This window comes from Saccostrea echinata, unplaced genomic scaffold, assembly GCF_033153115.1.
Source record: "Saccostrea echinata isolate AGI-Se365-2 ecotype Australia unplaced genomic scaffold, CSIRO_AGI_Sech_v1 ptg000042l, whole genome shotgun sequence".
NCBI classification, from domain to species: domain Eukaryota; kingdom Metazoa; phylum Mollusca; class Bivalvia; order Ostreida; family Ostreidae; genus Saccostrea; species Saccostrea echinata.
In genome coordinates this window covers 6,425,001-6,451,406 of record NW_026889791.1, presented here as the reverse complement: position 1 = coordinate 6,451,406, position 26,406 = coordinate 6,425,001, and the positions used below count along the sequence as shown (strand labels likewise).

At 36.1% G+C, this 26,406-nt stretch overlaps 2 protein-coding genes across 2 annotated transcripts in view; one reads left to right on the top strand and one right to left on the bottom strand.

Annotated features, from left to right (window-relative positions):
- Positions 1–26,406, top strand: part of LOC133200992 (uncharacterized) — a 233,657-nt gene that overhangs the window by 159,220 nt on the left and 48,031 nt on the right. The gene's annotated exons all lie outside the window — the stretch shown is intronic.
- On the bottom strand, positions 9,551–16,919 carry LOC133200997 (uncharacterized). Its single transcript, XM_061336802.1, has 3 exons — positions 16,587–16,919; positions 10,418–10,495; positions 9,551–10,383 (listed from the first exon to the last, which is right to left on the bottom strand). The coding sequence occupies exons 1-3, from the start codon at positions 16,917–16,919 to the stop codon at positions 9,637–9,639; spliced, it is 1,158 nt and encodes a 385-aa protein (XP_061192786.1). The 3' UTR covers positions 9,551–9,636.

Here is a 26,406-nt window from a genome sequence, read left to right as displayed (position 1 = left end):
GTGGCAGCTCTGACGAATCCGTCCCTCCCCTGTATGAGTTCCTCCACGACAGCTAGTTTCCACATGATCCGAGGTTTCTCCTCATGGATTTGGACAATGTCACCGACTTTAATATTCTGCGACCTGCTTCCATTTGCTGTATGGTACTCTCTCAGTGATGTCAAATATTCCCTCTTCTTTTCTTAGACCTTTAAATTTGAAGTTTTATCAGATGGCATGTTGTAAGTAGTTAACATTTTTTAATAAGTAGATTTAAGATGCATGTTTTCTACAAGGTCCCTAAAAATTCATGTAATTTTTTATTTACATTAATGTATATGTGACCGTATTGTGTACAATGTATGTAGAACAACACTGTATCAGTGTATGTTACATTGTACAGGATACGTATGTTTTTTGCACATGTGCAATGCAGCGTTGTTAAGAACTTAGTCCTGAGACTAAGCGTGTTGTTTACAGCTAGACTTATGCTACATCGTGAAACGCAAATATCGCCCAACTAAATTTTGGCGTAAGCCCCGGAAGTACACCTAAGTTAGGTCTTAAATTTACAACTTTTGGTGAAACAGACCCCAGGGTATTAAATAAAGTAACTAAGTACAAAGTTATGATTAGCAAGATCGCTCTTCCAAAATTGTGAATTTCATGGCCCCAGGGTCAGGGGTTCTGGTGTTAGGGCGGGGCTCTATTGATTGACTAAATAGTGAAAATGCATTAATTCTTTGAAAATCTTCTCTGTGCCTGGATATTAAATAAGCTAACTAAGAACATAGTTATGATGAGCATGGCTGCCTTTTCAGAAATTGTGAATTTCATGGCTCCTGGATCAGGGGTTTAGGTGTTAGGGCGTGCTCTATTGATTTTATAGTAAAATTGCATTAATTCTTTGAAAATCTTCTTCTATGCCCCTGGATATTAAATAAACTAAGTACATACTGTGGAATCATTTAAATTCGTGGGGGTCAATGTTCGTGGGCAAGCAAAATTTTATTGGTTCGTGGGCATGTAATTTCGTGGGTAGCTCGTTTATTTGGTAGATTTAATTCATCAGTACGTTGACAAAAAATTCTTCGTGGGGATGTAAATTCGTGGGTAAGGGTGACCCACGAAATCCACGAACATTGATCCCCCACGAACAATGATGATTCCACAGTAGTGACAATGAGTTATAATGAGCATGGTTGCCTCTTCCAAAATTGTGAATTTCATGGCCCCTGGGTCAAGAATTCTGGTGTTAGGGCGGGGCTCTATTAATTATGTAGGGAAAATGCATAAATTCTTTTTAAATCTTCTTCTCTGCTCCTTGGTATTATTCAAACAAAGGAAGTGCATGGTTATGATAAGGAAGAATGCCTCTTCCAAAATTGTGAAATTCATGGTCCCTGGGTCAGGGGTTCTGGTGAAGAGGGGGGTGGGGGGACTCTATTGATTATATAGTGAAAATGCATAATTTCTTTCAATATATTTTTTTCTACTACTGGCTATAAAGCAAAGAAACAAGTGTATAGTTATGATGAGCAAGGGTGCTTCTTCCAGAATTGTGAGTTCATGGCCCCTGGGTCAAATGTTCTGGTGTAAGGATGGGGCTTCATTTATTTAATAATATAGTGAAAATGCATTTCTTTGAAAATCTTCTATGCTTCTGGGCATATTCGAGGCAAACAGAGTAGAAGTTTTAATATGCAAAGGTATTTTTATCAGAATTTTGAACACCTGGACCATTTAGTCAAGTGCTCTGGTCCTGGCCAGGGCTCTATTAACTTGTATTCTGCTGAGCAAAGTTATTCCCCTTTGCCATTCACCTTTGATAATTAATCACTGTAAATAATGTATTTGAAAGGTTAATAGAATAAGAGAATTATGCAAGAATTTTTATTGTATAATACAAAAAGTACTTTCATAGTTTTAATGATCAGGTAGACTTAGAAATAATAGATGAATGAAAATGAGACAAAAATAACTTACCTTTTTAAATGTTCTTCAAAGGCCAAGGGAGGCCAATGTGAGAAGTAATAATATGGGTTAAAAAATGGACATTTTGTTAAATAGTCTGCATGGTAGTAGTGTTAAATGGGGGACAGAAAGATACTAGACCAATTATTTTGTTGATGCTAATCGTACTATTTTTCTTGCTTTTGGGCAACAAAGCTTCATTTATCAGTTTATTGATCCTCTAAATTGTGTATTGTACTCAGGTGACCGTTAAGGCCCTTGGGCCTCTTGTTAAGAAATCTCAAGTTAAAAATAAAACAAGTATTAAACAAAGATTCTGAAATACATACATTAAAAACCTCTGAAGTGATGATGGTTGAATTTCATCCTCATTTGGTTTACCATGTATGCTCTTGTCATTACTCCAATGGCAAAGATGTTGTCATTCAGCTGGGAGTTACTTGTCTTCGAATGGCACAGCTGTGAGGTCCTCTGTAGACTGTATGATCTTTGTCTTAAGAAACTTCCCCATGAACCTCCTCAGCAGAGTCAACATCTCCTCCTTCAAGTACCCAATCTTAGCTTCATCAGTCTGGAACAAAAGACAACAATGTTTTGAAATTAATGTCCTCAATAGGCATTTTTAAAAGAAAAGTTAATTTGTAGTCATTACTATAATCAAAAGATCAAAAATACCTTCAATACTTACATGATACATTCATACATTCTTATTATGAAATTTAACCTGAAAAATGGTGTTGAACTCGTTTAGTGGATGCAAAGCTAAAGGACATATACATCTCATGGTCATTAAGATAAGCTGCACATCTCTTCACCTGTCCTGGTTTCTCAACATCGCCATGGGAACTGAAGTAACTCTTCAGGGCAGGCCAATGGTGAAGAAGATGACCAACACATTTCTCTAAGCTCAGCCATCTTGTACCTGATTGCTTCAAGATCTTCAAAGGCTCGGTGTCAGTGAATTCCATGAAGTCCCTATACTTCTCTTTTCTGTTGGAACTAAATAAAAAGGAATTGTTATTGGTACCATAAAAGATTAAAGAAAACAAAATTTAAAAAAAAATACAAGCACAATAACCCTTTACTTAGTAAAGCATTATCATTATTATTATTATTGAAATAAAATACCTGTGATAGAAGTGAAAATAGACCTCAACAAGGGGGTCTTCAACTGGCAGGGCAAGGGCCTTGACTCCAGCTAGGGTGCACAAGTTGGTTAGATGACACATCACACAACCAAAGTCAAACACAAATGGTGCCTTCTCCTTGATCCTGGTAACCATAGGGTTGTGCTTCCCTGTCATGACACTGCAGTTATCTGCCATGAATGATACAAGGTTGAACCAAGGAATGGCATTGTCACTGCAATTATAAGACAACTTTGAGTAAAACAAAAAGAAAACATTAAATTTTATATATGAAAAAATAATTTTCATTTCTAGCTTATTAATGTTAAAAAAATTGAAATCTATTAACAAATTATGATTGAAGAGTGGACTTGCACAAACCCCTGCTGTATATGATCAAAAATGTTGGCTGCATTCCCAGTATTGCACACTGGCATTGCAAGGAACCTGGTCTGAGACTGGTCGTTAAAGTATCGCACAAGGATGGCCAAACTCTTGTCGCAATTTCTGTCATTACTCTCATTGATTGCTAAGGAAAATGGATTAGTCTGGAGTTGCTGAACGACCTCCCCGTGCAGTTTTGGTGCCAGTGATTGCTTTACTATCTGTGATGTCTTTGTCCTCCCACAGGGAAACTTAGAGGCAATTTTGCTGTCCAGAAACATCATCTTACAAAGCCTAGTAAAGCAATCTGCCACAATGAAAGGGAGGTTACACTGTGCCACAAAGTTAGCAAACAAAACCTCAGCACGTTTCACATCTACAACAAAGAAATTACTTTTTAATTAAATGATACTAACAATGCATGTAACTTGTACTTAGTCCTTTGTTATTGATGCAAGTTTGTAACCATTAAAATTGTAAGTTATCTTACATTAATGTTGAACACGTATAACAGAGAAAAGTGTTCATTATCATAGAGTTAAACATTTCTGTCAACTTACCCTTATCTTGGTTGAGTTTTGAACTCGTGAAGAAGTTTCTGGGAGATGGTGTTGAATTCTGTGACTTCAAAGTACTCTGGTGCAGAGATTTGTTTATATGCTTCGTCACCTCATTCAGACTACCATGGTCAACCTTGAAGTCTCTGTTGCAGATTCTGCAGTATGCATGAGACTGTCCTTGCTTTGACTTCGCCAGCCATCTTGTAATTCTAGCATCAACCTCCCACTTTCCCAAGTATTTCGATGCTGCTTTACTCTTCTTTTGTGGGGGTGTTGCACCCATGGTGAATCAAAAAGTGAGGATTCCGATTGATCTCCCCCATACTCCTCATTAATATTAATTACTATCAAAACATCATACATGCTCATAATTGACTAAACAAACATCACAGTACACCACAGTACACATAGGTAATCATTCCCAATCGGCCATGACACGCAACTTAAGGGTGATGATTTCGTGAGATTTCATTGGTAAATAATACGAGATTTCATGATTATCCCACTTTCAAACTCTTCAAATCAGAAATTTTGGTCGGAAAATTGTCAAATCAGGATTTGAGGGTTATTTTTACTTTCCCGATCAGGATCGAGGGGTAAAATCGGAAGATCCCGCCTAAATCAGGAAAGTTGGCATGTATGCATTTTCTTCTAAAAAAAAAAAACTTTCCGCCACAAAATATAGTTCCCAGCTTAATCCTATTTGTATGGAATTTAATCTTGGTTTTTTCCTTCAGTATAGTTTAATTTGTATTGTAGAATCCAAATTTAATGTAAGAACTTAAATACGATGCAGAATTTAAAAATAAAGGTCTAGACAAAAATCGACTCAAAAGCACAGGATCGAACCTCCTTAAGCGTTTTGGTCATATTAATTTCTAGAATAACAAACCTGATGGAATAATCTTGATTGAATTTTGTTTACTGAAATTTTCATTTGTCATGCGGTTGAACAAGTTTTGAAATTTACTAGCCCACACCAACTTTTACTCACATATGGCCTGCGGGCAAGTGTTAAGTTTAAGGGTCCTCCACACACCCCCATTCTATGTTCTCATATAAGTGAGCATTACTTTTAACAAGCATATCAACCAGCCTTTACAATCAGGCCAGGAATCAAAATATTACTTACTCAATTTTTTTTTTTAAATTAAAGGTCATAAGTTTTTAAAAAATTAAATGTCAAAGTTTCAAGATTTTTTTCCATTGAGATTTGATTTGTAGCACAACAAATTTAGCTTTTTCCTCTTATATAATTAAGCTCAAAAAACAACCACAAAAATTTTAGTTTCATCAGTCAACATGTTTTTTAAAGAAATTAATTGTAGTTAAAAAAAATTAATAAAACTCATTTTCTCTAAAGTTCATGGAGATTAAATTAAGGAAGACTCCTGATAGTATGGAGGAATTATCAATAAATTAATTTACAACAAGAAATTGAATCAAATAAAATTTATTGATGCAGAAAAATTATTTCAAAATCTTTGGTATCGAAGTTCCCTTTTAGAGTTATCTTTCCTGTTGCCTGGGACTCAAAAATTTTGGTAAGTCACCGTATAGGTAATCATACTCAAGTTACTCATTAATGGCAATAGATCAGGAAAGATCTATATAAATGAGCAAAACAGATCAGGACAGATCTATGTAAATGAGCAAAGCTAGAAATGCATACTATTTATACCATATTTATAAACACACAATGAGATAGGTATTTTTGGAGCTAACAAATCAGTGTGCAAAAATATCAACTTTCACATCAGACTTTGTTGATGATATTTATCACAATGGATTGTATTTGAATAACCAAAAACTTTCCTTGTAGATATACAAGTACCTTATATTTAACGTAGGTCACGGGTTTGCTGACGTCATCCCCGGGGGTGGGATGGGGCCACAATGGGGGATCAAAGTTTTACGTAGAAATATATGGGAAAAATCTTTTTCTCAAGAACAGAAAAGCCATAAAGATTAGTCATATTAATATGGAGGCATCCTTAAGTAGAGTAGAATCAAATTTGTTCAAATGAAGGCCCCCAGGGCAAGGGTGTGGCCACAACTGGGGATTAAATTTTTACAAATGAATATATAGGAAAAAATCTTATGCTCAAGAACAGCAAAGCCATATGTTATATTGATATGGAAGCATCATCAGGTAGTTTAAAATTCAAGTCCCCCTTTTCTGATCACACATTTTCCGTTGTCATGAAAGCTTGCAGACATAATGTAGATTCTAAGTTCTTCAAAACATGGTCCCTGGCAGTAGAACGAGGCCACGGTAGATCAGAGTTTTTCATTTGACTATGTATGAACAAATCTTTCAAAACCTTTCTATTAAGAAGAACTGGACTAGAAAATATGAAACTTATGTTCAAGCTTTCTGACATAATGCAGATTCTAAATTATTCAATTCATGGTCCCCAGGGGTAGGGTGGGGCTACAACAATGCACCAAAATTTACAGGGACTATTTTAGAAAAAAGAAATTTAACTCTTCCCAAGATTCAGAATAGAAACCATCAGTATGCAAACATTTCTAAGTTGTGTGGATTCAATTTTTTTTCACATTATAGATTCTGGGTTAGAATTGGCTACAACTGGGATTTATTTGAATGCATATATACAGGGAAAGATTCTTATATAGGATTACTGCAAGGCATTGTTTATCAAATTGATTTTATAGCATCTCTATGTTATGTGCATTCATAGATCCCTTTGAGTTAGGTTTGGGCCATAATATGGGCTGACATTTTTTTACTGGAATATAAAGGGGAAAATCTTTTGAAAAACTGAAAAAGAATAGCAGGGTTAAAGTTACTCAGTTGAGTGTTGTGACCCATGGGTCTTTTGTTATTTTAATTCTTTTGAAACTATTTCTCAAGTTTGATGTTGTAACACTATGAAAATTTGCAACAGTTGATTTGTATCTAAAATCTTGTTATCACATTCAATCACTAGACCCCGACTCCTAGTGATGTCACTTCTTACTGAATTTACCCAATGTTCAACTCCCATGAGTACTTTCAGTACTTTGATTTTTCTTTTTAGGTCACCTGAGTTACTCAGGTGACCTATTGCTATCTCTTTTCATCCATTGTCGTGCGGCATTATCGTTCGTCAGTCGTAAACTTTTGAACATTTTCAGCTTCTTCTCTGGAACCAGTGAACCAATTTCAACCAATTTTGGCATATTGCATCTATGTGTGAAGGGGAACAAAATTTATGATATTCGTTGCCCCTGCCCCCCAGGAGCCTGAGGGGTGGGGCCAAAACCATCAAAATTAATGCAATCTCTAAAAATTTTCTTTACTCCTGGACATCAAGCAGTCAAACTGTTGGCATGATTGTAATAAGCATTGAGCCCTTTACCAAAATTGTGAAATTCATGGCCCCAGGGTCAGGGGTTCTGGTGTAAGGGCAGGGCTATATAGATCGTACAGTAAAAGTTCATTATTTCTTTGAAAATCTTCTTCTCTACTCCTTGGTATTATTATGAACAAATTAAATACATTGTTGTGATAAGCAAGGGTGACTCTACCAAAATTGTGAATTTCATGGCCCCAGGGTCAGGGGTTCTGGTGCTAGGGCAGGGCTTTTTATAGATCTTATAGTAAATTTGCATTATTTATTTGAAAATCTTCTCTACTCCTGGGTATTATTGAAACAAATTAAATACATACAGTACAGGCAACGCAGATCCCGTATTAGACTGCGTCCCCTCGGCGGTGTGTTAATCCTTTCTGCGTTACACCGTCACGGGTTTTGAATGTGGTACTACCTGCGACCGTGTTAACACCGCGGCGGGGTCAGCTACCGTTATTCTGCAGTTTGAGTGTTGTTACCTGTAAACGGTTGTCGATAATCACGTTGAGTGAATGGTTATAAAAAATAAGTAAGTTTACGGTTGGAATTATTTTCAAATATATGCATAATATTGTGTACATGTATAAATGTTGTACTACTATTAAGTTACATATATGTATGTCGTTATATTTTTTTCTTTGATTTCAAATATAATGTCACTAATTTTTCCCCAATATTATTTACCGATATTCGAACTATAACATTTGTAATTCCCTAAAGTAATGACACGTTTATCTAGAAGTATGCATCATGTAATAGCTAAATATTGTTTGTCGATCTGCTCTGAAATTTGGATTAAATATGTCAGCTCATTTAGAGTTTTAATCCATCTGTTTTTATATTTAAAAAAAAATCAATCTTGTAATTCTTAACTAATTCATTTCAATCTTAGATATTTTTCATCGTTTCAAAATTGAAATTGCATCAAAATGCAGTTTCCTCGATCAGCTTGTGCGGTCCATTTTCTAGACTATTTTTCCTCTGCTTAAATATCAGTATTAAAGATCATGTTAGGTGAACAAAATGTTGTACTAGAATTCGTGCATCTCAATTCAGAAATGTCTTTAGTCATATAGCAAAATGACGTGTGTTTTTTTTCAAAAAAATATTGAAGATGTTGCCATTTTGTTTTTCAAATTAATCACATAAAATTCAAATGTACAGTTCTCTCAGGTGCCCCTTTCTTTATCCAGTAATTGTAGAGTAACTCTTTGTTAATTGAAAGTATGGAGTATACTTCTCGGTCGATCGCACACAACTGACCAGGTACCGTTACTCAGGTACTCAGGCGCAAAGGACAAGGTATGGTAAAGGCCGAATCTAGCCCCTTATATGATGTAAAAATCAGAACACAGTTAAAATTGTGATAGTTTGTAGATAAAAACTTAAAATGATGCTTGTTTTAAAACCAGCACTAATTTTGATTCAAAGCTTACACGGAGGCCACAAGAGGTTGCAGAAGTAGGACATTTTCCTGAATTTCCTCAATTCTGGTGAAATTTCGTCAAATTTGAGATACTTTTCACTTCGAGAAACATGGAGCACAAGCTTGCCTATCTGAGATTTTTATACATAAGATGCATCTAATACTAGTGTATGAAATATATAAATTTGGTAGATAGGCAAGCTTGTGCTCTATGTTTTCTGAAACAAAATGTGCTGTAAAATCGATGAAAATTTGCATAAAAATGAGAAAATTCGGAAATTGACATATTTTCTGACCTTCCTGCGACCTCTGTGTAACCCATAACTTAGAACCAATACTCATTTTGTGGCAGGGGTAGCAACAGGTTTCTATTGATTAACTGTTGCATCGTTCCAAAAGACACCCCAAACCAGGGGCCAAATGGGGTCTTAGCCTATCTTGTCCTTTAGCAGACCCTGGAGCGTTATGTAATACTTCCTGTTCTAATATACACAGACAATCAGTATTTACTTCAAAACCTCTGACCTTAAAAATCACTTCATATATCTCTTACTTGTCCTTTTTCAATAAGTTATAAAACAAATTTTTTGTTCTTTTTTTTATTTTCTAAGAAGACAAGCAATAGAAACATACAGTTTATCTTCTTATGAATTACAGAACAACTCATACAATTGAACATGCAGATATTTAACATTATATTCAAAAGATTATAACAGTCTCGTCAATTTAAAAGTTGACCACTGTAAACACAACTAGCATAAGAAACAATGCCAAATCACACAAGTTTCATATAATGTCAGTAATTCATCCCAAGGTAAGCACAAAGTCTATTCCGTGAAAGTAAATACATCATCCTCACACGTGGGCTCCAGGGGAGGGATGAAAATGTCACAGACGGAAATGTCACTTAAAGCATTGACCTTCTTGCATCTTTTGTCGTTCCTTCGAAGTGACTCGTTAACTCTAGAAACAATATGCTCTTTCCACGCATCATCACTGGCAACCTCAGGATAAAAGAAACACACATATTTTCGAACAACTGTCTTCCTCACGGGGTCCAATTCCCTTTTGTTGTGTTTTCCACCGCCATACCAGTTATACTGGAAACACAGATTCCCTTCTCCAAAGAGCTCTGGCCACAATCTCCTGGATAGGATGACAGCAAAGTTCCCAGCGTTTCTGGAATCTCTCACGATCTGTCGGAGTTCGCTGTCTTCTAATTTGTATTCCTCTGGAATATCACTGACATGTAGATTATCATCACTGGTTGGTTCACTTGTCACAGTCGGTGTTTCCTGTGGTCTTTCACGCTCGGAGTTTCTGCCAATGTCAATCAGAATGTTAGTGTTCCCTAGGAGAGTCTTCAGAGGGGCCTCATAAGCCGCACTTCGACGATTGGAAGCATCAACCTTTTTATTTGAAATGTCTATTATCTGTTGCATATCATTCATCTTCTTCATCATGCACATTAGGGCCGAGTGCATGCTCTCTTCCCCTGTAGATTCCCTGTAGGCTCGGAATCGCACAGGAGTTGGATGGCGTGCCCGTCGATGTGGTCGGAGTTTCTTTTGGCTCTGTCTGAGTCACAAGCGCATTGTGGCTGCTAACTGTCGGTTGCGCCGTGACGGAAACATCAGGTGGGGATCCATCAGCAATGATGGTTGCTATAGGCTTTCCAGATTTCTCCTGAAATGGAATAAAAATTTAGTCTACAATATTTTTATTAAAAACAATTATTACTATTCATACTTTAAATCATAAGTTTCTCACATTTCCTACGAATAGCTTGCAATATGTGTTGTTAACAGTTGTTAAAAATATTCTTTACAATATCTTACAATATCGATAATCATGATAAATTATACAACGTATTACACCAAACTCGAATTTATGTGTAATTTATTTTATTTATTTATTTATTTTTATGTCTGGACTTTAGTCTGTTCAAGTGAAGGGGGTTGGATTTCCCAGGATTTTATATTGCTGAAATTAATTAGATACATGTAAGAACTATTTGTGAATTAATTTTGTATATGTGTAAAATGAAGTTTATTTGAAATATAGTAAACATTATGTTTATAATCGTAAAAATCTTCCTAATTAAACTCCTGTATTAAACAAGAGGCCCAAGGGCCTTAACGGTCACCTGAGTATGATACAACAATTTCAAGGATGCATAGAGTATTAAATGAACTGAAAGGTGAAGCTTTGTTGCCCAAAAGCAAGAAAAATAGGGTGATCATGATCAACAAAATAATTGGTCTTAATATTCATTAACAGTTCATAAATTAGGTTCTAATCTGTTCCCCATTTTATCACTATCACTATACAGTATATTAACAAATTATCAATGCTTCTGTACTATTTTAATCCTTTGTTGAAATCTCTTACATTGGCATCTCTTGGTCTTTGATGAATATTTAATAAGACAAGTAATTTTTGTCTCATTTTTATTTATCTACTACTTACAAGTCTATCTGATCATTAAAACTATGAAAGTACTTTTTGTATTATACAATAAAAGTTTTTGCATAATTCTCTTGTTCTATTTACCTTTCAAGTACATTATTTACAGTGATTAATTATCAAAAGTAAATGGCAAAGGGGAATAACTCCTCTCAGTAGAATACAAACTAATAGAGCCCTGGCCAGGACCAGAACACTTGACCAAATGGTCCAGATGTTCAAAAATCTGGTAAAAATTCCCTTCCTTATAAGAACTTTTACTCTGTTTGCCTCAGATATGCCCAGGTGCGGAGAAGATTTTTAAATAAATAATGCATTTTTACTACAGATTCACTATATTATCAATAGAGCCCCAACCCCCAACCCCCCACCCCCAAAACACCAGAGCTTCTGACCCTGGGACCATATGTTTGCTCATCATCACTTTGTTTATCTGCTTAACACTAAGGAGCAAACAGGATTATTTAATAGAATTAATGCATTTTCACTAAATTATCAAGAGCCCCACCCTCACACCAGCACATCTGACCCAGGGGTCATGAAATTTACTACTCTGGAAGAAGCACACTTGCTCATCATAACTATACACTTAGCTTCTTTGCTTTTTTAACCAGAAGAAGAAAAGAATATTTTCAAAGAAATTTTGCTTTTTCACTTTATAATCAATAGAAGCCCCCCCCCCCCTTCCCCCTCACCAGAACCCTTAAACCCGGGGTCATAAAATTCACAATTTTGGAAGAGGCATCCTTGTGTATCATAACAATGTACTTTAGTCTGTTTAAGTAATACCCAGGGGCAGAGAAGAAGATTTTCAAAGAAATAATTCACCTTCACTATAGGATCTATATAGCCCCGCCCTAGCACCAAAACTCCTGTCCCCGGGGCCATGAATTTCACAATTTTGGAAGAGGCATCCTTGCTTATCATAACAATGTACTTAGTTTGTTTAAATAATACCCAGGTGCTGAGAAAAAGATTTTTAAAGAATTAAAACATTTTCACTTCATAATCAATAGAGCCCCGCCCTAACACCAGAACCCCTGATCCAGGGGCCACGAATTTCACAATTTTGAAAGAGGCATCCTTGATTATCATAACTATGTATTTAATGTGTTTCAATAATACCCAGGAGTACAGAAGAAGATTTTCAAAGAATTAATGCATTTTCACTATATAATCAATAGAGCCCCACCCTAACACCAGAACCCCTGACCCAGGGGCCATGAAATTCACAATTTTGAAAGAGGCACTCTTGCTCATCATAACTATGTACTTAGTTACTGAACTTAATACCCAGGAGCAGAGAAGAAGATTTTCAAAGGATTAATGCATTTTCACTATATAATCAATAGAGTCCCGCCCTAACACCAGAACCCCTGACCCAGGGGCCATGAAATTCACAATTTTGGAAGAGGCACTCTTGCTCATCCTAACTATGTACTTAGTTAGTTTATTTAATATCCAGGAGCAGAGAAGAAGATTTTCAATGAATTAATGCATTTTCACTATATAATCAATAGAGCCCCACCCTAACAGCAGAACCCCTGATTCAGGGGCCATGAAATTCACAATTTCTGAAGAGGCACTCTTGCTCATCATAACTATGTTTTTAGTTAATTTCTTTAATACCCATAAGCAGAGAAGAAGATATTCAAAGAAATAATGCATTTTCACTATATAATCAATAACCCCCCCCCCTTCACCAAAACCCCTGACCCAGGGGCAATGAAATTCAAAATTTCTGAAGAGGCACTCTTGCTCATCATAACTATGTACTTAGTTAGTTTATTTCATACCCATAAGCAGAGAAGAAGATTTTCAAAGAAATAATGCATTTTCACTATATAATCAATAGAGCCCCCCCCCCCCTTTCACCAGAACCCCTGACCCAGGGGCCATGAAATTCACAATTTTAGAAGGGGCATTCTTGCTTATCATAACTGTGTACTTAGTTAGTTTATTTTATACCCAGGAGCAGAGAAGAAGATTTTTGAAGAAATAATGCACTTTTACTATATGATCTATATAGCCCCACCCTATCCCCAGAACCCCTTACCCTGGGGCCATGAATTTCACAATTTTGGTAGAGGGCTCAATGCTTATTACAATCATGCTAACAGTTTGACTGCTTGATGTCCAGGAGTAAAGAAGAAGATTTTTAAAGATTGCATTAATTTTAGTGGTTTTTGCCCCACCCCTCAGGCCCCAGGGGGGCAGGGACCATGAAATTCACAAATTTTGTCCCCCTTCACCCATAGATGTTATATGCCAAATTTGGTTGAAATTGGTTGAGCGGTTTCAGAGAAGAAGCTGAAAATGTTCAAATGTTAACGCACGACGCACGCCGACGGACGAAAACGGATAGCAATAGGTCACCTGAGTGACTCAGGTGACCTAAAAAGGGGAGAATACACGAATGGGACGGGATTTTTTTTTTATATTTTCACGTGTGCGAATGTACACATTGAAGTAATATGAAATACAAGTAACACTTATGATTAAATAGAATGACTTCTTCCTATACGTTGTGTTTAATCATTATGATAAATCTGTTACGAGTGAATTGGTTGTCAAAAAGTTGGAAGGTAAATTTAAGATTGGATTTACCACTGTACCTATTACACAATGTTAGTTAATTTCCTCGCTTTTGTGTATATCAATGATACCAAGCGATCTTTTCTACCGTATCCCCTCGTGTTTGGTCAAGTGAAACGGCTTACCTGATAACTTGACAGCGATGGTTAAAAGTCAGTACACATGGTACATGGAATCACTACACCTAAACAATTTTTTTTTCTCAATAAAATTAGAATTCAGGAAACTTAAAATAGCTATTTTAAAAAAAAAAAAACTATATTAAAAGGGGGAAATTATTTTAGGAAGATGTCAAGATAACAAATAAAAAACTCTATAAACCAAAACTAAATTGCGTAACACCAGGGGCAGATGTACGTCCCATGTAACATTGCGTAACTTGCTCAAGATTGTCAGCATACCAACACCCCAACTACACCATTCTTACAGTATACGAAGAAGAAAATGGGGCGGATTCGTCACGTAGTAAAACTACGCATTATCCAAATGCACAGAAATGGTTCCTCAACTGCCACAATACACAGAGAGCTGCGTTCTTTGGGACACACGGTTAGCAAAGACACTGTATCTTATTGGATACACAAGTATCAGATTGGATTATTTGGCGATATTCATGAACCAGACACCCCAGTGGTATCAACGAGCATTAGTCTTAGGGACACTGAACTGATAAAAGAATACATATCGAAAGACAGTACTGTATCAAGCACGGAAATCCATTGGATGATGAAGGAAGACGGTGCAAGCTTTGGACTGAGTACAACAAAGTGGGCCATAACAGCAAGTGGTTTTACTCATTCTAAACCAAGATATGGACAAATGGTTCGTGACGCTAACAAAGTTAAACGAGTTGCATTCTGTGAACATTTGATTGCCGAGAACGACAAGTTTGACAACGTTATATTTTCAGATGAGTGTTCAATTCAGCTACACCAAAACAAACTCTCTAGTTATCGACTCAAAGATTCCTGTGCTACGGTTCTACCAAAGCCGAAACACCCACTCAAGATCCACATCTGGGCGGTGATAAGTAAATGTGGGGCCTCTAAAATTAGACTTTTTGAGGGCATAATGGATTCGACATTTTACATCGAGAACATATTGCGGGACACTCTCTTGCCATTTATTCAGTCGAACTTTGGTACTGAACCTCACAGATTTCAGCAAGACAACGATCCCAAACATACATCCAAGATCTCCAGGAAGTTTATGAATGATAACCAGATCAATTGGTGGGATGAATGGCCAGCAGGTATTTATCTAATTTTTGTAATTTAATCTTAAAGACGTCATTATTAAAATTTTCTTTCAGCAATGTTCAGCAATGTTTCAGTATTCAATAAGTTAAATGATAAATTAAATGATAACTGAATTGTCTTATTTATCTATGATTCACTTTGTCATTTTCATCAATATTACAATTTATCTTTTTACTGATAATAATTTTTTTATTGCAGAGAGCCCTGACCTCAACCCCATTAAAATGGTATGGAACGAGTTAAAGAGATGTGTTGCTAGGGAAGCCCCAAGGACAAAACATGATTTGCAGGAGTGTGTTGTGCGATTCTGGAGGACGGAAATGACCCCAGAAAAGTGTTCTACCTACATTGACCATGTCTACAAAGTTGTTCCGATGTGCGTACTGATGAAAGGAACTGCAACTGGTGATATGCCTAAAAAACTGTTCAACGAGAGATCGCGGGGGAAGAGTATCGCAGTCTACTTCAGGAGTAAATTATGTTAAGTTGTGTGTAGTGCAATATGTGAACTGTGAACTTTATTATCTAGACATTCCTCAGACTTTGTGCATTTTACAACTAGCTTTGATGTATTTTTAACTATTGACATGATATATGATATTATATTTTGACAATTTATCTTAATAAAACATTCTAATCTTTGTATTAAAAAGTTGTAACTTCTTGGATTTAAGGGTATGAAATAAAAAAAATTACAACAAAAAATATGATCAGAGAACATTACAAATAATACGTGTGCATTTGTTTTATACCTATTTCGTGGTTCAAATGATTGTGCATTTGTTATTGAAATCTCTTGATAAACGAACAAAGATAATAGTCAGGGTTCACTGCACACGGCTTGGGCACATTGTATTACCGTGTTTTCGGTACTTAACATTCAATACATGAATTGATGATCAAGTGGTAATTAATAAACATAAGTCTTTTAGAAGTATAATTTTTTTCAGAAATGTAGATCATTCAATCATAATGAAAATATTGAAAGTACAGAAGGAGATCAGGTTGATTCCATTTCTATCAACAGGTCCATATGAACAATCAAAACTACCAAAAATTCTTTGACAAAAAAAGGTTATCAGATGGTATTACTGAGGAGGCACTAACATACAGAAGCTTTGTTTTTCTATTATAATAGTATTCGATTTATGCCCCCCTCTCGTGTCTCCGGTTCCTGTGGCTATAATAGAACCAATATGTAAAATCCTGTGTAATTGACCATTTGAACAAATTAATATGTACATGTATACATGTATGTAGCCCAAAGAAACATGGTCATAATTATATACACATCATTTGACACACACATCTATACAAATAAACTCGAGAACTACTGTAATTTTCTGTCATGCGTGGATATGTGGCCCCCCCCCCCTTCCCGAAGAATTCACGGAACCGCGCATATCTAACGTTTGAACTTATCTTCTCCTACTAAAAAAGAACAAAGGTTTACTTACAAGGGTCTTTGGAATTTTCCTTTGTTTTGGTGCTGGAGATGCTGGTGGAGAAGGCGATAGCGGGCTTGGGGGAGGGCTCGGAGATGATGGCTCTGTCAAACTTTCCATCTCTCTCATCTTCACTCGAAGCTCCTGTTCAGACCTGGTACCAAGAACTATGGCTCGATCCACTTCCTTAGGGAGACCCCACTGGACGTCATACTCTTCACCAACAGAAATCACAATGTCACTATCACATATGAAGTACGCACGGCTCCTCACTTGGAAATTGTCATCACACAGATATTTGACTAGAAAATGTTTGTCTTCACACACACCGGATCTCCTCGCCATAATACTAGTGAAATCGCAGAATGATATATCCTTTCACTGCAACGACTTTTATGAAACTGAATAAAAAATGGCCCACAAGCACCACGATAGTTCTAGGGATTTCCTTGAAGTTATAATTAAGAGTACATCGCTTTTGTTATGTTGTATGATCAATCGGCTAAGGGGCTTGATAGATCAATTAAGGGAAAGCAATTAAAATAATTATGTGTGACGTTAAAGTAACCTGTGTTTATTTTATTATAATAGATAATAAGCCAGTCGGTGTTTCCAGATAAGAAAAAAATATCCACTATCATTATTTTTTTATTTATTTATTTCTCCGTTTGTTGAAACATTTTATTGAAAACTTTTTAAATACTTCTATTCAAATTGTATTATTGATTGGGAACGATAAATTTATATAGAAGGAAATAATCTACACAAATTTACCTCTGTAGATTTTCATTTGAAATTAAGAAAAAAAAGAAAGAGGAAAGCAGCTGATGTGTGGTATTTCAGTGAGTTTAGCAAGCTCGCAATAAGATCAAGTAGAACAGGTGTAAATCTCCATGGGCATGGTTTTCTCTGCTCTTGGTCTGTTAATCCATATACGCTGGAAATGATCGCAACTGAAACCGAATGCACAGAAAGCAGAATATATACATATGCTTTCGTTTATTAACTAAAGCCAAATTTACCTCGTTTTTTTTTCTTGTGGATTTCTAAAAGCTGACCGAACTCGCACTGACTTTTAGCATGTGCATTTTATAAATTTAGTTAATTGTAGTTCGCATATTTTAAACAGTAAAATTATAAGCTCCCATTTCGTTTTTGTTGCCTAGTTTAAATGACGAAGATAATAAAAGCACATTTTTGAATTATATACTATCGATCTTCACTGAAATCCTCATTTTATATATATTATAAAATTATTAAGACAGCTTTTAATATTTCTGCTTTATTATCATTTTCAAATTACTTTTTTCATTTTTTCTTTCATATTTAGATAAGTAAAAATTAATTAATAAGATTCGTTAGTTATGCAGAGAAGTTGACATAAATTAATTTCGCTAATTTCTGTTCGGGGAGATAACTCCTGTTTGTTTATGATACTTTTTGATCGATGATTGAACCGCGGCGGCCCAGGTAGGTGATTAGTTTACCGCGGAGGGAACGCGGTTTACATATCTCACCTGGCCAAATCCCGCGTTGTGTATATACCGCGACGGGGCGCAGAAAATACATGATCCGCGTTGCCTGTACTGTAGTTATGATAAGCAAGGGTGACTCTAACAAAATTGTGAATTTCATGACCCCAGGTTCAAGGGTTCTGGTGAAGGGGGTGGGGGGTTTCCATTGATTATAGAGTGAAAAAGCAAAATGTCTTTGAAAATATTCTTTTCTGCTTCTGGTTAAAAAAGCAAAGAAGCTAAGTGTATAGTTATGATGAGCAAGAGTGCTTCTTCCAGAGTAGTGAATTTCATGACCCCTGGGTCAGATTTGCTGGTGCAAAGGTGGGGCTCTTGATAATATAGTGAAAATTCATTAATTTTATTAAATAATCCTGTCTGCTCCTTAGTGTTAAGCAGATAAACAAAGTGATTAGTTATGATGAGCAAACTTATGGTGCCAGGGTCAGAAGCTCTAGTGTTTCTCGGTTGGGGGGGGGGGGGGGGGGGGGCTCTATTGATAATGTGAATCTGTAGTAAAAATGCATTATTTCTTTAAAAATCTTCTCTGCACCTGGGCAATCTGAGGAAAACAGAGTAAAAGTTTTAATAAGGAAGAGTTTTTTTTACTAGATTTTTTAACATCTTGACCATTTGGTCAAGTGTTCTGGTCCTGGGCAGGGCTCTATTAATTTGTATTCTACTGAGAGGAGTTATTCCCCCTTTGCCATTTACTTTTGATAATTAATCACTGTAAATAATGTACTTGAAAGGTAATTAGAATAAGAGAATTATGCAAGAATTTTTATTGTTTAATACAAAAAGTACTTTCATAGTTTTAATGATCATGTAGACTTGTAAGTAGTGGATAAATAAAAACGAGACAAAAATAACTTGTCTTACTAAATGTTAAACAAAGACCAAGAGAGGTCAATGTAAGAGATTTCAACAAGGGATTAAAATAGTACAGAAGCATTGATAATTTGTTAATATACTGTATGGTGATAGTGATAAGTGGGAAACAGATTAGAACCTAATTTATGAACTGTTAATGAATACTAAGACTAATTATTTTGTTGATCCTGATCACCCTATTTTTTTTTTTTTTTTTTTGCTTTTGGGCAACAAAGCTTCACCTTTCAGTTCATTTCATACTCTATGCATCCTTTGAATTGTTGTATTATACTCAGGTGACCGTTAAGGCCCTTGGGCTTCTTTTTTAAGATTTGGAAGCAAGTAGACAATAAACTGATCCAAATTTTATTGGCAGTTTAAAATCTTTCTGTACCATTATAGTAAGTATTGGTCAGTATTGATTTACACATGAATTATACATGTATTTGAGTTTAGAATCAGTTGTTTCGTATTCGTAAAAATTATTGATAAATAATACATATGAATGTCATTATAAAATTGGCATAAAACTACCCCTACTACACTTAAAAGTGACCACCATTTTCAAGCAACTAAGGTATGGTATTGACAACTGGTTCAAGCAATATTCCATCTTTTACTTCATTTCAATCCACTATTATTTTCACTCATATCTTTTAAACTTGTACCTCAAGGAGGATATTCATGTCAGATTGACACATCTTGTAAGGTCACCTGAGTCACTCAGGTGACCTATTGCTTTCTTTTTAGCTCACCTGAGCCAAAGGCTCAAGTGAGCTTTTCTGATCAAAATTTGTCCGTTGTCGTTGGCGTTGTCGTCGTTGTCGTAAACTTTTCACAATTTCATCTTCTTCTCCAGAACCACTGGGCTAATTTCAACCAAACTTTGCACAGAGTATCCTTGGATGAAGGGGATTCAAGTTTGTTCAAATGAAGGTCCATGCCTTCTTCCAAGGGGAGATAATTGTGAATTCATGAAAAATTTATGGCATCTTTCAAAAATCTTCTTCTCAAGAACCACTGTGTTAGAAAGTTTGAAACTTATGTGGAAGCATCCTCAGGTAGTGTAGATTCAATTTTGTTCAAATCATGACCCCCGGGGGTAGGGTGGGGCCACATTGGGCGATCAAAGTTTTACATAGGAATACATAGAAAAAATCTTTAAATATCTTCTTTTCAAGAACAGCAAAGTCTTGATTGGTCATATTTATACAGAAGCATCCTCAGATAGTGTTGACTCAAGTTTGTTCAAATCATAACCCCCGGGGGTAGGGTGAGGCCACATTCGGCGATCAAAGTTTTACATAGGAATACATAGAGAAAATCTTTAAATATCTTCTTCTCAAGAACAGCAAAGTCTTGATTGGTCATATTTATATGGAAGCATCCTCAGATAGTGTTGATTCAAGTTTGTTCAAATCATGACCCCTGGGGGTAGGGTGGGGCCACAGTGGCGGTCAAAGTTTTACATAGGAATACATAGAGAAAATCTTTAAATATCTTCTTCTCAAGAACAGCAAAGTCTTGATTGGTCATATTTATATATGGAAGCATCCTCAGATAGTGTTGATTCAAGTTTGTTCAAATCATGACTCCCGGGGGTAGGGCGGGGCCACAGAGGGCGATCAAAGTTTTACATAGGAATACATAGAGAAAATCTTTAAATATCTTCTTCTCAAGAACAGCAAAGTCTTGATTGGTCATATTTATATGGAAGCATCCTCAGATAGTGTTGATTCAATTTTGTTCAAATCATGACCCCCGGGGGTAGGGTTGGGCCACATTGGGCGATCAAAGTTTTACATAGGAATACATAGAGAAAATGTTTAAAAATCATCTTCTGATTAGAACAACAAAGTCTTGATTGGTCATATTTATATGGAAGCATCCTCAGATAGTGTTGATTCAAGTTTGTTCAAATCATGACCCCTGGGGGTAGGGTGGGGCCACATTGGGCGATCAAAGTTTTACATAGGAATACATGGGAAAATATTTAAAAACCTTCTTTTCAAGAACAACTAAGCCAAGATTGGTCATATTTATATGGAAGCATCCTCAGGTAGTGTTGATTCAATTTTGTTCAAATCATGACCCCTGGGGGTAGGGTGGGGCCACAGTGGGCGATCAAAGTTTTACATAGGAATACATAGAGAAAATCTTTAAAAATCTTCTCAAGAACAGCAAAGTCTTGATTGGTCATATTTATATGGAAGCATCCTCAGATAGTGTTGATTCAAGTTTGTTCAAATCATGACTCCCGGGGGTAGGGCGGGGCCACAGAGGGCGATCAAAGTTTTACATAGGAATACATAGAGAAAATCTTTAAAAATCTTCTTCTCAAGAACAACAAAGCCAATATTGGTCATATTTTTATGGAAGCATCCTCATGTAGTGTTGATTCAATTTTGTTCAAATCATGACCCCTGGGGGTAGGGGTGGGGCCACAGTGCACGATCAAAGTTTTACATAGGAATATTTAGGGAAAATCTTTAAAAATTTTCTTCTCAAGAACAGCAAAGTCTTGATTGGTCATATTTATATGGAAGCATCCTCAGATAGTGTTGATTCAATTTTGTTCAAATCATGACCCCTGGGGGTAGGGTGGGGCCACAGTGGCGGTCAAAGTTTTACATAGGAATACATAGAGAAAATCTTTAAATATCTTCTTCTCAAGAACAGCAAAGTCTTGATTGGTCATATTTATATGGAAGCATCCTCAGATAGTGTTGATTCAAGTTTGTTCAAATCATGACTCCCGGGGGTAGGGCGGGGCCACAGAGGGCGATCAAAGTTTTACATAGGAATACATAGAGAAATTCTTTAAAAATCTTCTTCTCAAGAACAACAAAGCCAATATTGGTCATATTTTTATGGAAGCATCCTCAGATAGTGTTGATTCAATTTTGTTCAAATCATGACCCCTGGGGGTAGGGTGGGACCACAGTGCACGATCAAAGTTTTACATAGGAATATTTAGGGAAAATCTTTAAAAATCTTCTTTTCAAGAACAGCAAAGTCTTGATTGGTCATATTTATATGGAAGCATCCTGAGATAGTGTTGATTCAAGTTTGTTCAAATCATGACCCCCAGGGGTAGGTAGGGCCACAATGAAAGTTTAAACTTGTAGGGAAAAATCACAGTTAGTCAAAAAAATGTGTAAGCATCCTTAGTTAGTGTAGATTCAATTTTGTTGAAATCATACCCCCCAGCCTCCTCCCTTTTAGGGGTAGATCGGGACCACTTATGCATTTAAGCATTGCAATACTAAACTGATTTTTGCTTTTTTTCACAGCCACAGTGCTCAGGTGAGTGATGTGGCCCCTGGGCCTCTTGTTTCATCCGTTGTCGTGCTTTGTGTGTTAACATTTGAACATTTTTAGCTTTTTCTCTGAAACGGCTTAACCAATTTCAACCAAATTTGGCATATAGCATCTATGGTAATGGGGGAACAAAAAAATTGTGAATTTCATGGTCCCTGCCCCCTTGGGGCCTGAGGGGTGGGGTTAAAACCACCAAAATTAATGCAATCTTTAAAAATCTTCTTTACTCCTGGACATCAAGCAGTCAAACTGTTGGCATGATTGTAATAAGCATTCAGCCCTCTACCAAAGTTTTGAAATTTATGGCCCCAGGGTCCGGGGTTCTGGTGCTAGGGTGGGGCTATAAAGATCATATAGTGAAAGTGCATTATATCTTTGAAAATCTTCTTCTCTGCTCATGGGTATTAAATAAACTAACTAAGCACATAGTTATGAAGAGCAAGAGTGCTTCTTCCAAAATTGTGAATTTCATGGCCCCTGGGTCAAGGGTTCTGGTGTTAGGACAAGGCTCTATTGATTATATACTGAAAATGCAATAATTCTGTGAAAATCTTCTCTGCTCGTGGGCATTAAATAAAGTAACTAAGCACATAGTTATGATGAGCAAGAGTGCTTCTTCCAAAATTGTGAATTTCATGGCCCCTGGGTCAAGGGTTCTGGTGTTAAGGCGGGGCTCTATTGATTATATAGTGAAAATGTATTAATTCTTTGAAAATCTTCGTCTCTGCTCTTGGGTATTAAATAAGCTAAGTACATAGATATGATGAGCAAGAGTTCCTTGAAAATCTTCTTTGCCTCTTGGCATATTCGAGGCAAACAGAGTAGAAGTTTTAATATGCAAAGGTATTTTTACCAGAATTTTGAACACCTGGACCATTTAGTCAAGTGTTCTGGTCCTGGCTAGGGCTCTATTAACTTGTATTCTGCTGAGCAAAGTTATTCCCCTTTGCCATTCACTTTTGATAAATAATCACTGTAAATAATGTATTTGAAAGGTTAATAGAATAAGAGAATTATACAAGAATATGTATTGTATAATACAAAAAGTACTTTCATAGTTTTAATGATCAGGTAGACTTGGAAATAATAGATGGATAAAAATGAGACAAAAATAACTTATCTTTTTAAATATTCTTCAAAGGCCAAGAGAGGCCAACATGAGAAGTAATAACATGGGGTTAAAAAATAGACATTTTGTTAAATAGTCTGCATGGTAATAGTGATAAATGGGGGACAGATAGATGCTAGACCAATTATTATGTTGATGCTATTCATACTATTTTTCTTGCTTTTGGGCAGTTTATGGAACCTCTAAATTGTTGTATTGTACTCAGATGAGGGTTAAGGCCCTTGGGCCTCTTGTTTCTTTTTTTTTTATTACAATATTTACATATACAAGTAATTTATTTAGTTCTGAACTTCCACATATAGATTCCATGGGTTCCTTGTGATTGCATTCCTATTTAAAAAAAACAAAACAAAATAAACTTTTTAGCTTTTCTGAGCCAAAGGCATCAAACTTTGTCAGTTGATTCATTGGAGTACGACAACTGAAAAGTAGGTCACCCTGACCTACTTTTGAAAGAATGAGTGGACTTAAAGCCCTGTTTTGGATCATTTTGCGATTCCTCTACCAAGCTGTATATGAAGTGAATCCAAAATATTTTACAAGCAATAGAAAGATCTACATATATATGATTTTATTAGGTAGAAAATTTGTACAAAAGCAATGCTTTATTTCTATGAATCAAAATTGAAGCAATGATACATTAGTGTTGCCGTCCGGAATATGACATGTACCCGGAGTGGTTTTTAGGTCACATAATCAATATTAATTAAGGCGGGCTATTGATCGGCATCAGTGTTGACATCTCTCTCTCTCCTTCTCTCTCTCTTTAGAAATTCGAATATGTGTATGGTATATTACAGCAATGTCAATATGAAATTTTTAAAAATGTGAGGACATGCAAAGTTATATTAACATTTAGTTTGCTAAATTCTGAAAATATTGCAACCAAACACGCTCCAAGATGTGATATAGATTGAGGTCAGGTTGAAGAATACAATGTAATTGTTTTCATGAGTACGCTCGCAGGTGGACATCACCTGATGAATTGTAATATTCAACAGGTCAATTGAATGGAAGCGAGAAGTTCATTTTGAACATGTTTTTTATAATATTAAGTATGAGCGCACGTTTGTCTACTATTCTCCTTTTAATATGACATTTTTGTTCAATATACAACTACAGTTTTCTTAAGAACAGCCGACAAACATGCGCTGACTTTGTATTCAGACGATGAAAAAAGAGTGACCCTGATTATCTATTGATATTCAAGAAATCTTCGGGCCCCATGCCTTCGATATTTATTTTGTTTTTCTTGAAAAGAGCATTTTAAATTCATATCTGTACCAAGAATACACGGTTAAGATGTCTGGTATTTATATGATAGAAAGAAATAAACATTTTATAAGACTTTAATTTGTGACATTTTTTCTGGACACTTAAGTCCACCCATTCTTTTATGGCTGTATTTAATATTTTTGGGTACTATTTGGCTTAGAATCATCAAAATTTGTCAGTTGATATATTTTGGGTCCTTGCAGTAGGTCAACTGAAAAGTAGGTCACCGTGACCTACTTTTCAATTTATATGACTATAATTAAATATTACAGGTACTAATTGGCTAAGAATCATCAAACTTTGTCAGTTGATGCATCTTGGGTCTGCAGAGTTAGTCAGCTGAAAAGGAAGTCACTGTGACTATTTTTGAAATTTTATGGCTTTAATTAAATATATCAGGTACTTATTGGCTTAGAATCATCAAACTTTTTCAGATGATCATCTTGGGTTCTCAAAGTAGGTCATCTCAAAAGTAGGTCACTGTGACCTACTTTTGAAATTTTATGGTTATAATTTTAAAAATATTTTAGGGATTAATTGGCTTGGAATCATCAAACTTAGTTGATGTGTAACAGGCGGGGAAAAATGTCGGCCAGACTGGGACATTTGGCGCCCAACAATAAAACCCACGGGTGGTTTAAAAGAGTCTTGGTGCAGTTTTCAGGATGGAAAACCTCAAGAAAAAGGGGGGAAGAGTGTAACAGGGACTGGGTACGTCGGCCCGGTAGCTCAGTGGTTAGAGCACCCGCACGGTTAGCTGGAGGTCCCGGGTTCGAGTCCCAGTCTGGACAACATTTTTCCCCGCCTGTTACAGATGCATCTTGGGTCCTCAGAGAATGACAAGTGATAAGTAGGTCACTAGACCAACTCTCAGGTACTAATTGGCTTAGAATCATCTTGGGTTCTCAGAGTGTTTAATCTAAAATGTAGGTCATGATGACCTACCATTGGAATTTCAAGGGTTTATCTAAATATACAGGATACTTAGAGGCTTCAAATATTAGTGATAGGTTGTACAGTTTATCAGAAGAGCGATTCAAGGCCCTTGGGCCTCTTGTTTATCATCTGTTTTTTTTTTTTTTTTAGTAAGGCTGCTAGTTTTTGTTTATATGCTAAATGGCTTCCAAGTACAAGTATCTACCAAAACCCACAAAAATGGTTTCCATTAAAAACTAGATGCTGTCATAAGACAGTAATACCCACACAAAGGTGTTTGCCTCTAAATGCACACCCCTTCATACTGGGATAACCAAGGAAAAAGCCAAAATAATTCTATAATTTACACAATGTATTTGTCAAATCGAGCATAAAATGCTCAGGTGACCATGTGACCCATGAGCCTCTTATACGCATTTCATTACCAGTCTGAAATTACAGAATTTAATTAATGATGTAAATTATATATAATAAGGTTTTGATAAAAGGGGGTCTATAAATATTTGGCCCATAATTGGAACTTTTTACATTTATTTTCTCAACAACAAATAATATTATTTTAGTGCAAAACATTTTTGATGCCAACTTTCAGAATTGAACAAATCGTGCAAACGTTTTTCAGTATTTGGGTAGGCAAAAACCTGCTCAAAAAGCCACACCCAATCAATTTTGTCACCCCCCCTTCCCCCCCCCCCTCCACGCACACACACACCAATTTGCCTGTTTTTTGGAAATTGGCATAGATAGCAATTAAAGTTATGTTAAAATTTACGTTTGTAAAGAT

Coding starts and splice junctions, on each gene's coding strand:
- LOC133200997 (XM_061336802.1), bottom strand. CDS start 16,919: ATGGCGAGGAGATCCGGTGTGTGTGAAGACAAACATTTTCTAGTCAAA. Junction 10,496..16,586: donor GGAAAATTCCAAAGACCCTT/GTAAGTAAACCT, acceptor ATTCCATTTCAG/GAGAAATCTGGAAAGCCTAT. Junction 10,384..10,417: donor CCGTCACGGCGCAACCGACA/GTTAGCAGCCAC, acceptor TGACTCAGACAG/AGCCAAAAGAAACTCCGACC.